The 14,008-nt window shown below is 46.8% G+C and overlaps 1 protein-coding gene across 1 annotated transcript in view; it reads right to left on the reverse strand.

Moving 5' to 3' along the window:
- The window catches only part of ARHGAP36 (Rho GTPase activating protein 36), a 30,221-nt gene extending 21,957 nt beyond the window's left edge, over positions 1-8,264 (reverse strand). The window contains exon 1 of the mRNA XM_032428359.1: positions 8,159-8,264. Coding sequence (XP_032284250.1) covers positions 8,159-8,216 — 58 coding nt within the window. The 5' untranslated portion in view covers positions 8,217-8,264. The remainder of the gene's footprint in view (positions 1-8,158) is intronic.
- Positions 8,265-14,008: the final 5,744 nt, after the last annotated feature.

The following is a 14,008-nucleotide window of genomic DNA, read 5'->3' on the forward strand; positions in this document are numbered from 1 at the left end:
CCCCCCCCCCCCCCCCCCCCCCCCCCCCCGCCCAGGATATCCCAGTCCTTGCTTAGCTGAGCCCAACTATTTGCTCAGGCCATTGCTGTTTCACACCTCCTTGGCTTTGTGTGGGCAGATCCAGTTGCCTGGAATCCCTTTCCCCCTGGGCCTCGTGACAAACTCCTACTTATTTTTTGTAAGACCTAACTTAGGAGTCACAAAACTTTCTCTGCCTTTCTGTACCCCTCCCTCCCAGTTGAGTGCTCCCTCCTTTGAGCCACCATAGTTACACTCTTCATACTTCTCATGACATGATCATACATAACTGCAATTATTGGTCTCTCCTTTTAAACTCTGAGCTCCTGTAGAGAATGCATGGTATAGTAAGAATAATGGTAGTGATCATCATAATAACGTTACCATTTATTAAGCACTTACTGTGCACCAGGCATTAGGCTAAGCGCTCTTACATGCATTACCTCCTTGAGACCTCACAATGACTGTGAGGTAGGTGGAGCTAGGATTATTGCTATTTTACACACCAAACATCAAGCTCAGAGAAGTAACTTCCCCAAGATCACACAGCCAGAGGGAGGTGGAGCTTGTACTTAAATACAGGTTTGCTACGTTCCCCAAACCTTTCTTCTATATCAGGCAGCCTCACCAAGAGTCTCCTGATTCCTGCTAGGCATTGAAGTCTCTATCAAACAGTATCATTTCCCAACAAATCTTTCTTTTGAGTTTACTGACAGCACCAAGAGTGCTCAGCATAATTACTTTCTTTGTCTCTCAGACAGTTGATACCTTCTCCCCCTAATTACCTGCTTTGTTGACACCTCAAAATCTTTAATTACTCTAGGCTCATAAGCACCTCACCAGCTCCAGTTCTGGGAGCTCTCCTTAGGCTGGTGCTGAAAGAAAGATCAGAGAATGAGCATTTTCTAGCCATAGGGTCAGGGGAATTGGGTATGGAGAAGGATGGAGTGAGGGAAGGATTTCACAGCTCTCCCAGACCCGTTTTTACAACATTACCACCAGAAGTTGGTATGCAGTAGATTTCAAACAGGACAGGCATCTCCATATCAAGCTGCACATAGAAAAACAAGCAGACCCCTCCCCAGAAAATATTCCTGAATGGCCCCATTTTGTATTATTCATGTTGGGTGGGGAGCACTGTGCTTGCCTAATGGAGCTCATGCTGCTCTAATGCCTTCCAAGCAGCCTCATATGAGAAATCCAAATTAAAACAATACATTGCATTTGGGGGAACACATTTATGGGGGGTGTCAGGCCAGTCACGGCTTCCAGCTCAGCCCCCGGGGAACCAGCCTAGACTGCTGCAAAGAGGTCAGGGGGTGGATAGAGAGGGACAATTGAACTGTGGTGAGTCACTTCACCACTTTTCAGGGGGGAAAGCGAGAAGCACGATTTAAATTGCTACTGTTATTATTGTGCCCTTTCAACTGGCACAAATGAGCCTGGTGTGCGGCGGAAAAGCAGCTGGAACATCCATAAAGCTTCCCCCAAGCTGGGCCTGGGTCAGCACCCCATCCTGGGTGGGCAGGAAAAGCATTGCCTAAACTAATATGTAACCAGAAAGTCTCCTTTTGAAAAAAAAAAGGGGGGGGGGGGAATAGAGAGGCCAATCTAAGTCACTCAAGGCCCATACGAGGAGTTCATGCAAACTCTGGTGTCTCCCAGCATCTAGTCTCATGCATTTGGCTTTCCTGCTGCTGTGGGCCAGTCTGACACCTCCTCTGAATATACCAGCTTCACGTGCACTTCTCAAAGTCACTCCTGTGAGGCCTCTCCCTCTTTTAAGGTTCTCTTCCTGCCTCCCATCCCAACACACACACACACACACACACACACACACACACACACACACTACTTGGAGCTTAAAATCCTCACTATATGTCTCTCTCTCTTTGGAGTTCGGAACATGAGGATTATATGGGGAATTGTAAAGGTGGAAAAATGCTTTAATAACCCCCATTACTCTCAAATGTAAACAACCTGTAGGGGCAAGGCACAAGTGTGAATTTTATTGAGGGCGGGGGGGGGGGGGGTCTTGGTTTCCCCGTGAGAGTAAAGCCCTTTACAGATGAGAATCTTTGTCTTTTCCATGGGGGCAGAGGAGCTTTGGAGTGCGACAGGGTTGAGTTTATATCCCAGCTCCATCGCTTACTTGTTGTGTGATCTTGGGAAGGTTACTTCATCTCTCTGAATCTGTTTTTTCATCTGTAAATTGGAGATATTAACACCTGCCTTAGAAATGCTCAGATGACTGAAAGGGGTAGAGTATGGAAAGCGCCAGCCAAATGCCTAACATGCACAGTAAACGTTCAAGAAAAGGTTAATTCCCTCTCTCGCTGTACTCCCCCCCATCATATACCCCAGAGTGTCTCAACCACTTTGTTCAGAGACTGAAGCCGCCTGACTGAGCTGCCAATTTTCCTCATTACTGATGTGTCTGACACTCTTGAAATAGTCCCTCTTCTTTTAGGACAATGTTTTGATCAGCCTAATGCAGCCCGGGAAGAACTGGACCCTTAGTCCAATTCTCACTCTGCAGTTTCTCCTGGCAGTGTTAATGAGACCAAGGTTTCAGTGGCAATACTCCATGTAGGAAAGTTTCAAACTACCTGCCCAGTGTCTAGACTCCCCCCCCCCCCCAGTTATGGCCTAAACTCTTCAACCCTCACTGCAGACCCAGTCCCCACTCTGTCTCCTAAATATGTGCCATGGTACTCAAGGGAATGACAGCATGACTCTTTCCTGGCTAAACTGCCCTCCAGGACTCCTGTTTTGTTTATCCACCACTACCCCAGAAATTAAAAAGCATTTCAAAGGCCACCCTTTCTCTAGCAGCCACCAAGGTTGGGAAGTAGATGGGGTGATAAGGAGAGATATGATGGGTATTTTTCTGAGATATACTTTGCAGCACACAAAATACAGTTCCAATTAGTTGTTTATCTGTTCTCAGTTAAAGGAAAGTAAAATCTACCCTTTGCGGAAAATGGTAAAGGGAGAGAAGACCCCAATCTGTGCCCTTTCCTCCCTGGTTCTGTTGCCTCCCTCTAGAGACAAAAGCAAGTCACTACAAGCTAAAGCGGCATTTAAGCAGGAAGTGGTAGGGGAAGATTAAAAAAGTTGAATGTAGGGGATCGATATAATCCCAGAGAAGGATAAAGGGGCTACGGAGTAGAGAAGTATTGAGATTTGAGGCCGGAAAAAGCTCTGAGAGGCTGGGCTCCGGGCGTTCCCAGTCTCTGGAAGCTGCCATCACCTTCTCCCTTCCCCTCACCCCTCTTATCCATCCTGCATGCTACCCCTCACTGACCCCCAGACTCCAGCATGCAACATTATCTCTTCGTGAGTCCCTCTGAGGATTTAGGAATTTAGAAAAACTTCTCCAGCGCCTACCTATCTCTGCCTCTGAGGAGGCCCTGTAACCTCTGCGTGGAGGAGGGGAAGGGGAGGGGTAGCAATGAAGGGTCAGCCATATCATACATCTGGTGAAGCAGGGGTTTAGAATAGGCCCCGGCCATTTAAGAAGCTTCCCTGAGTGCAGGGACCTACCGGTGGCTGGGTATTGGGTGCCCATCCCGAGGAAGCCGCGTGGTTTCTCAAGAGATGTATCTGAGACGTGACAGTAGCTGCCAAGGCTCATCAAACATGCCATCTACCTACTTCTGCTGATACATGCGAGAACAAATGATACTGCCAGAAGGAAACAGAAAGCATTTCCTAGTGACTCAGAGCCCCAGCGATGAGGACACAGGTGGTATTTGCACTGCATCTTCCAGTTGAAATGTGCACTTCTTCACAGAAAGGGATCTATAAGTAATCAAATAGATCAAAGACCAGAATTTGGACTCTGGGCAAGGGAACAGCATCATCATACTGACCACCCAGCAAGTGTCTGCTGTGTATCAGCACAGGGCTGGGAACTTTGCAAGTGTTCTCTCTTTTAATCTCACTCAAGCTTTGAACTCACACCAAACGGGGTCCGAATCCTTGCTCAGCCACTGTGCAGCAGTGGACAAGTTACTTAACTTCTCTGAGCTTTCGTCCTTTTTTTTTTTTAAGTTCGTTTTTGAGCTTTTGTCTTCAAAATAATGATAATAATACTTACCTCAGAGAGTTGTAATGAATGTTAAATGAGATCATTTATGTAAAATGACTGGTCTGTAGTAAATATTTGGAGAAGGAACAAAGCACATCTTTTGATACCTGAGCCATAGAGGGTATTTAGTGTAATTGATATTACCATATGAATATGATTATTCTTATTTATAACCTGGAAATGTAGGCTTTATTATATCATTTGAAGAGAGGTTAAATAACTTGCTCACAGCAACACTACAAAAGCAGGCTTGGGACTCAAACCAGTTTTGCTTCTTCCCACCCACTTTTAGAGGACACTTCATGGTCATTAGGGAGACCACGTTTGGCTGACCTGATCTAGACATTACATTTAAACTGAAATTTGAAGGAAAAAAAAAAGCCCTTAGATTAAACACTGCATAGTGGGATTCTAGGTCATAATCTGGACTATTTGCATATCATAGGCCCTGTATTAACCTTTTTAAAACATTTTTATATTACAAGAGTAATGTAAAAACAAACTTGATAAAGGTTTTAAGAAACAGAAATAACTATTATGGCACCCACTTAATAGAATCTCATACTTTACCTTGTTGCTGAATTTTCTTCCAGTCTTTCAAAAATGCATACTTGACACAATTGTAATCATACTGTTTCCCAAATTGCTACATAGTCTTCATGAACACCATCTCTATGGCTGTAGACTAGTCTAACAAGTGGTACGTCATAGAGTCTGTTTAACTGTTCCGCTAGTGTGGGATGTTTAGGTTATCTTAGTAGATAAGTGTGAAGAAAGGAACAACGTTGCTTTCACCGTTGCCATACTCACCCTCAGGGACCTGATGTCCTACTCTATCAACACCCAGAACGCTTTTTGTCATTTGATATTTAAGCTTAATGAATGTCAACTCTACTGCTAGAGCCTGAGGTACTTTTTGCAAGAGTATTATTTTCAGCCAGTCTTCATCACACAGATTCTGTATTTTAGCCTCATGGTGGGTAAAGTGTGGGCTAACCCAGGAACCTAAGCTCTGAAAAATAATCCTGTTACAGCTCAACCAGGCCTGGTCTTAGCAAATTGGTTGGGTCCTGTCTCCAAGAAAAGATCAAATTTGTATGTAAAGTGGGCCCCAGGGTCCCTTCAGCTTTAGAGTTTTGGCCGCTTTACAGAAGTCCAACTGTCTGAGGCTAAATCCAATGCCAAAAACGAACTGGAAGAGAGAATTTCAAGTGGGTCAATCGTGCTGTCCCTTTCCCTGGGAAAGAAGGCCTTTCTGGGCCACCATTCTTCCCAGATCTCAGTGATGCCTCAGCCAGATGTCTTCATATGGTTGTCCGTTGTCCACTGCTACCCTCAAAAGATTACTCTGACACACCAACTATCTCCTGGGAAAGCGGGGGTTGGTGGGTTAAAGAACATTTAGAGTACTTCCCCCACTCTTTCCATTCAATGGCCAGCTACTCCCCCCCACTTCTGACTCCAGAGGATTTCTGGAAGACATCCGAAGGGAGGCACCCAGGGCAATTATAACCCTACGGAGTACCAACAGTTACACTTCGTGTTGCATGGCATTTGTCAGGAGGAAGGCAATGAATGGGTTCTTACCTGGTCAAAAAACTGTACCCAGAGACTGATTACGAATCGCAGAGTGATGTGTGACTTAAATGAGATCATACACGTACAAGACTGAGGCTAGCGCCCAGCATCTGGGAAGCGTGTCACAGATACCGGCTGCTCTTGGGTGAGTAATAGAGCTGGTGTAGACAGTGCTGTGCCGGTGGCATATATGGGGGGACAGGTCCTACCAGACTGGAAATTCAGTAGCAAATCTAAAATCTTGCACTTGGGTTCAAACACCAACTAAATACAGAATGGAGCCTCTGAAAAGAACTTGGGTTTACTTTTTTTTTTTTAAAGGAAGCTTCAGTCGAAAGTACTTCCAATATAAATAAACTACTTGTGTGAACTGTGTGGCATGTACGTGGGATTTGTGTGTAGGATGTGCCTGTGTGGTGTGGGCATATTGTACCGTGTGTGAAAAGTACGCGATGCGTGTGAAGCATGTGTGTTTGTGCATTCGTGATTTGTATGTGGGCATGTGTGGGTGTGGGAATGTGTACGTATGTGCGTATTTATGGCTACGTATCTGTATACCATGAGTGTAATGTACGCTTCCAAAAGAGGGAAAGTCAGCCATCCAGGACTATATTTACGGGGGCACAGCTGGAAATCCTCTTTTGGCTAGGACACTAAGCATTCACAACTTGGAGTGTGTTCAAAGAAGAGCAGCTAGATGCGGGTAGGAGCCTTGCGGCCATGTCACATGTTAAACAGATGAAGGAACTGGGGGGGCTGGGCCTGGATAAGAACAGGGGTGAGTGGGGGTGGGGGAATGGGGAGGGCTGGTGCTATTCCCTTGGAAGGATCATGAAGGTCAGTGCTGGGGCCAGAAGGACATAGATTTGGGTTCGGTTTAAGGAAAAGCCTTCAAATTCTAATAGACAAGGGTGTCATTAGATGGGGATGGGCTTCCTTGTGTGATATTAACCCCCTCCCAATGGGGTTTTTCATAAAGGAACCATCTTATCCTTGATCTCACTGGAGTCACAGGACAACCTTGTAGGCCAGGTAAGCGTGGAACGGTTCCCCCTACCCCTTTTTGAGGATGGGGTGCCTGAGCCATAAGGCCTTAAAAGGCATTTATATAAAACTCCCTCCCCCCCCTTTTTTTTGATTTACCAGGATCACATAAGCCTGAAAGAACGTACAGAACAAAAAGTTAAACTTTCTGTGTGTATGCAGATCTCTTTCCTTCTCAGAGATCTTGTGGCTTGCCAGAGATTGTACTTGAATTTGCTAAGCAAGCTGTGGCCCCTTAGCAATACCTTGGACTCCTGGGATGGTTCTCAGCAGGGTGCTGAGGCTGACAAGAACTAAAAACAAGTTTTTGCTGAAATAAGTTGCTGAGGCCCACCTTCTCCCTGCCTTTCCTCTCCCCGCCTATGAGGGGGCAGAGGAAAGAGGAGACAGCCCCAGGTTTGGTCTATGGCTGGTGACCAATGACGCACTCTCACCAATATAGATTTTGGAGGTGGAGACTATGGAAAAACAGGTGGCAGTGGGGGCAGGTGGCAGCCTGGAAGGGGTGGGGCCTACCAAGGGGGAGTGAAGGACAGTGTGGGTGGGGGTCCTGGGAAATCTCAAAAAGAAAAAAAATCAGTCTCCTGAAACTTTAAGGAGGAGTAAAAATAATCGGTTTCCAAAATGTGCTTCATAGAAGCAGTTTCACAAAAGGGGTGAAATGCCACCCATATTTTGATCCGTGCTGTGATCTTTGCACACCTATGGCCTCAACTCCACAGGGAAAGAGGAACCGAGCATTGATTTCAAGCACCCAAGGAAAGACCCAGACTAAAGACCCCAGGTCTCCGCCCCTGGGCAGTTTGGGGCAGTGGGCAGTTGGCAGGGCTTCAGCAGAACCAGATTTGCTGCCAACTCCTTGTATGACCTTGGGCAGGCCTTTGCCATCTCTGGGCTTCAATGTCGCCATCTCTGGGCTTCAATGTCGCCGTCTCTTAAATGAAGGGGTTGAATTCGACGACTCTAAGGGCCCCACGGTGATATTCTGTAGTTAAGATTGGGATGCGAGGGACAAGCTTCGGGCAAAAGGACACCCCCCCCCCAATCTTCAGAGTCCCTGGGCGCTGGCCGCCCTGCCAGGGACGTTCCCCCTCGGGACTTTAGGGCCCTTGGGCTGCGGGAGGGCGCGTCGGGGCCCAGGGCTCCGCCGTCTCCCAGCGCGGCCAAGCCAGCGACTCCGCCCCCGCGCTCTCCCCGCGTCCTGCCGGGCCATTAGCGCGATTGCTCGCCGTTCCCGGCAAAGCTGGTGATTTATGCGGGGCCTCGACGGGGCAGTCTCTGGAGCCAGGAACAATTAGCTAAAAGCCAGCGGGAAGGGAGGCGAGGCGGCGGCGCGCCAAGCCCCAGGGCGCCCTGCCGGGGCTGCAGCCGCCGGCCGCCCCGGGCCGAGCACCCCAGCCCCCCGACTTGGTGGGCCCCACTCACCACGGCGGGGGCGGGGCTCAAAGGCCGAGGCGAAAAGGCAGTCCAGGATCCACGCCATGACCCGCGCCGAGTGCCCGCCGCCTCGCAGCTGGCTTCCGCGCTGTCCCCGCACAGGGCCGCCCTAAGTAGCCCCCGGTGACCACGCCCTGAGCCGCACCCTGCACCCAGCTCGGAGTGTCTTGGTCACCGGACACCTCGGGCTTGTCACGAAGGGGGCAGGGCCTCAGGGGAGCCCCCCCCTCCTCCCGCGGGAGGAGAGGCCGCGGATCCCGCAGCCCCTTCCCCCACCCGGAGGGAGGCCAGGATGCAGCTCCTGTCCCAGGGAGCTGACTCTGAGGGCGGGACCCTGCCCCTACCCCGGGGAACCCCGAGTCTGAGGGGAGACGCCACCTCAGCCCCGGTGAGCCCCGAATCTGAGTGGGAGGGGAGGTCTCTGCCCCCAGGAGCCCTTGATCGGGTGCATAAAAGCGGGCCTGCCCCCAGGAGCTGGAATTTGCAGGCGAGATGATGCACCTGTCCCAGGGAGCCTCAGATCTGAGGGGGGGGGCTGTATCCCAGCCCTACAAACTCCCACGTTTGCGGGGACACATCGTCTCAGTCCTCGGGAGACCCAGTCTAGGGGGGAAGCGGTGTCTGCCTCAGGAGCCATGAATCGGAAGGGGAAGGACTGCCTCAGCCCTGGGGAACCTTCTGTTTTAGGGGAGGGATCACCTCAGCCCTGGGTAACTCCAAATCTGATTTTAAGTCACTGTTCCATTCTACAGAACCAAGAATGTGAGTAGGAGAAAAGAGCTTTGCCCCCCAAGGAGCCCCAAAGGTGAGAGTATTTTACTGCCCCTGTCCTGCGGTTCCCTCCGGGAAGAGGGAGATTCTATGCTTCCTGGGAACCTTCGTTTTTGGGGAGTTGATCTCCAAGAGAGATGAAAGAACGCAGTGTCAAGTATGTATAAGTATGGGGTGCTCCCAGTTGCCGCTGACTTCCAGATTCCGCCGCCTATACTTTTTGCTCAGGGCACTGCCATAGGAGGGGCACCAACATTTATTTTTAGAAAGAATTTGATATTTGATATTTCAATGGGGAGGTGGTACTGTGTTGGACTTTATTGCACTTCTTCTGTGACTTTGTATTTTTAAATTTTAAATACATATGGGGGCAAGTACCATAATGGGTTCAGTGTTTAGGGCATCTGGTAGTAGTAGACCAGCCCTGAGCTGCTTAAGTCCAGAGGCCCAAATTAATTTCTCCCCCAATCCTCCATTGGTAGTTGTAGGGACGTGACTCTGTGCCTTGTTTTTCTCCACTGGGAAAATGGGGCTCTGTCGATCAAAATTCTAGTGAGGAGGTAGCAAGAAATATGAAAAATCCTCTTCCAACAGCTCGATTGCAGGCCTGAGGAGTGGAAACTGCAATCACGGGTCCTTTGGGGAGAGCAGTTATTACATTTGCTTTGTTAACCACCGATATTAGCATTAATGCAGCAGAAGGGGTGCGTAACAGGGAAGAATCACCTGTACTTTGTCATGCAATTTTTAGCAAAGTTGAGCTCTAGTCAGAGTTTAAAGGGCTTCCTTCCACTCATTTGCCTGCCTTTCTGGGAAACATGGTACCTCTCTGCCTTTGCACCAATTTTAAAATCATTTCCAATTTTCTCTGTTTTCTAAAAGCAATCAAAGACAACAAACATTCACCAGACCTGTTCTTTTACCAATTTCTGCTGTACAAATACCCAGTCATCCAAGCCAAACAAGTCTGACATCTAGAAATGTCCGGTTTCAGGCCTTGGATATTGAAATCTCGGCCTTACCTCTTCCCATGAGCTTATCCACCACCAGCTTTTGTCATGGCGTCAATGGGTTTCTTTTTTTTTTTTTCCCCCTAGCTGAATGAGCTTTTTTTTTTTTTTTTTGGCTCCCTCCTGGGGAGGCTGCCTGCCCAGTCCCATCGAATGGGCCTCAGTAACTGAAGTTTCTCTGCTTCCAGAATAGCTCTACTAGAGGCACAAACTCATGACAACTATCCTCCTTTGTTGCCTCTTTCTGCAAGAGATGTGATGTGGTAAAGGGACAAAGCTAAGGATGCCCATAGACCTAGACTGGAAGCCCAATTCTGCTATGTACTAACGATGTAATCTTAGGAAAATTATTTAGGAAGCCTTTCTGAGGCTTGGTTTTCCTCATCTGTAAAATGGAGATATTAATAGTTGTGAACAAGCTCCAGACAAACCAAGGCCAACTCTTTGGGAAAAAAAGAGGGAGAAATATAAGTTCAGAAATCTCAAGAAAATGTACTTAACAGTTGAATTAGAAATTCTCCCCCCCCCTTTTCTTTGACCCACCTCCTCTGCCTCCACTTAATTACTTAGTGTTCAGTTTCCTCTGAAAATCTTTACCCTTAACTAAATGTCACATAAAAGGGGAATGCATCCATTCATTCGACAAATATTTATCAAATGTTCTCTGTATGCAAGATATTGAGCTATGTATATAATGTTGGTTCACTCAGTGATTGATTGCACAATTTTTTCAAGTGTATAAGTTGAAAGCCTATATGATAACCTGAAAATACACTTGTGATTATTTTAAATGATAAATAATCAAAATGCAAAATGTGTGCACATTATTATATAAGCAGTACAAAGAAATAATAAGCCTATACATAGGGGGAAAAAAAGCTAACAGGAAACACACCAGAATCTTAATATTGATCGTATTTAAACAATGCAATTATGGGCAATTTTAACTGTTTTATTATTTCCATATTTTAGTATTTTCCAAACTTTCTTTAATAAACATATATTATTTCTGGAGTTAAAAAATACTACTTATGGAAAAGAAAATCTGTAACCTTGTCTCTGCTGAAGAAAGGATAGGGGAGTGACTGGTGCCTTTCAGCTGGGGTCGTGCTATTGGTGCTGGGCACTGGGGCTGGCTTTCGTGACCCAGAAAAAGCTGGAGGTTGGTCTGTGAGTAAAAGGCAGGACTTCTTTCCTGTGCGGAGGCACATAACCAGTTATGACCCCTTGTTCCCAAGAATGCAGAGGCCCTTAGCACCCACCTCACGCTGTCGGAAGCCGGCTAGCCTGAACTTGCAACCTCTCACCGTAAGGTGTGTGCTCACAAGGGGCATGTTGGGTCTATCTGCCCTCACCCTGACATCCTAGAGCTGGACAGCTTGTTGCCTCTGCAGGAGCTTTCGTTGCAATTCCAATTAAGAGCCAAGCACCCTGCTCCTTACTTAGGTCACTGTCTACCATGAGGTCTTTAGCAGGAAGAAAACATATTTTAACTGAGAAGGAGGCACGATGATGAAATCAAGCTAGGGGCTTGTCGACTGTGAGAAGGAAGGCTTCAGACCTTCCCATCTTTTTTCCCTGAAGCTCAAAAGTACTTGTCACCCAGGCAAACAGTTGCTAATTGAGATTTCAAGAATGAAAGCTTGTCATGAATCGGGGTTTCACAAAATATGGCCCATCACACCGGATGTGTCGGAATCACTTTGGATGTGCTATAATAATGCCGATTCCCTGCCCCCACTCGAGACCTACTGAATGAGAATTTCTGGGCATGGAGACCAGAAAACAGCATTTTTAGCAACCTCCCCACAGGGGCTTTTATATCCAATAAAGTTAAAGAAACTCTAGTATAGTGGAAAGATCTCTTTCCCTGAGAACCCTTGAACACCATGTTTCCTCATTGCACTCCAGCTACAAGGAGTACTAGGGCAGCCATTTGGAGAACTTGATTGCTTGAACCCCACTCTACTTCCTTTTGGGGTGTGGGTAAATAAGTAGCAGAAAAAATGGAACAAACCTCAAAACTCGATGGGGTCTAGTGGTATTCAAAATGAGCATACTCATAAAAGTCATCCATTTGGATTTAGTGAGAACCCTGGTGTATGTCTATATAGCATTTTTCATTTTTTTAAATTTTTTTAAATCTTATTTTATTATGTTATGTTCATCACCATACATTACATTATTAGTTTTTGATGTAGTGTTCCATGATTCATTGTTTGCATATAACACCCAGTGCTCCATTCAATACGTGCCCTCTTTAATACCCATCACCAGACTAACCCATCCCTCCTCCCCTTTAGAACCCTCAGTTTGTTTCTCAGAGTCCATCGTCTCTCATGGTTTGTCTCCACCCCCCCTTTATTTTTCCCTTCCTGCTATCTTCTTTTTTTTAAACATACAATGTATTATTTGTTTCAGAGGTACAGGTCTGTGATTCATCAGTCTTACACAATTCACAGCGCTCATATAGCATTTTTCAGTCTGGTTATCTCATTTGGACTCCCTACTTGTTGGGTTCCTTGAGTCGCACAAAGGCAGCTGAAGTACAGTGGAAAGAGCATGGCATTTAAAGTTAAAATATCAGGGGGGAGGCTGGGCGTGCTGACCGACTGGCTGGATGAGTACAATAGGTCTGCTACCCAACCTGAGTGCCAGGCTCCTCCTCTATTAATGGGGATCCCCATCCCCTTGCCCCCTCCCTCAACAGGTTGTTATGAAGGTCTCTGCGATTTCAGGGGTGAGATGACAAAGGACTCTGCCTTCAGGGCCCTGGATGGAATTGGTAGATTAGCAACCCTCTTTCCCAGTACCTCCTTTTGAGGAGTCCCATTAGGTTTACATGGTGTGCACAGGGATCAGATGTGATCTTGAAAAAGGGCTGTTAGCCTTAGGACCTCAGGAATTTGCCTCTCTGCTTTTCTGTTTGGGAAAGGTTTATCTGGGCTCATGGTAAATATAGCGAAATTATGGGGGTGGGGTGAGCTCCTTCATTTCTCAAATGGGGATATACAAGGAAAACTTGAAGTTCCTTTCTAGCTACTTAGCATTCCTAGGATACACTGCTTCCAAAGCACATTTTTCCTTCCAGAACTCTATTGCTTCCAAAGATTTTCATATAACCAAAGCGTGACAAGGTCCTGGCACTATCTTTGCGAGGCAGAAATGGGAGAGAATTATCTCCATTTTTTCAGTTAGAAAAGCTGAGGCAAAAGACAGTAAGTGACTAGCCCAAAGCCAGCCAGAGGAGGAGAGATGAGCCAAGAGCAGCCTCCGGATCTTGTTCCCCCCTCCCGTTGCCACCCCGTTCTTTTCCAGTACCCCTCACTAGATCCCAGGAGCTGTCTGTCAGTGTGCTGACACCACTCAGGAAAATGCAAGTTTCATCCTGACACCAGGAAGACAGAGCTACGATTACGCTTCAGTCCCCAGGGAGGCAGAGGAATTGCTTTTAGTTGACAAGTGCATCTCCCACACACATACCCCCTCTGGTTGAATGAAAAGATAAAATCAAGTTAAAAATCCCAAATGCTCACTTAATTTTGTAAAGCATTTTGCTCTTTGAGCTAGGGGTAGGCAGGATGAGAGAATTTTCTAACTCTAGAAGTTTCAACAAGATTGGGGGGAATAGTAGAAAATAAAGGGGAGCACAGAAAGAAATGCCAGAAAGAAGAAAAAGTAGAGAAGTGATCTTTCAGTTTTGTGCCATAATCAATAAGAGAAAACGGAGTTATCAGGGAAAAAAAACTAGAAAAAAACTGGGGTGTGTGTTTAGGTCCTTGAAAAACATCAAGAGATGTGAGCCAAGGAGATTTCCATTAGAGATGAAAATTCTGGGGCTTCCAGTAACAAGAGTTTGGGGGCTGAGCAAGGGGACTATCCACTTCCATGTGTTAACAGAGACTTCCAGTCCTGGGCCCAGGGAAGTATCGCTCCTGAGCTTTACTTGCTCGGAAGGTCATCTCTGCAAATCACTTGCCCTTACCTGTTTAAGTGTGGCAGCTCCCAGTGTGCTATCATAATCTATTTTCACATCTAAACCTCATACGGCTTTGGA

Source organism: Phoca vitulina, unplaced genomic scaffold (genome assembly GCF_004348235.1).
Source record: "Phoca vitulina isolate PV1807 unplaced genomic scaffold, GSC_HSeal_1.0 scaffold39, whole genome shotgun sequence".
Classification (NCBI taxonomy): Eukaryota; Metazoa; Chordata; class Mammalia; order Carnivora; family Phocidae; genus Phoca; species Phoca vitulina.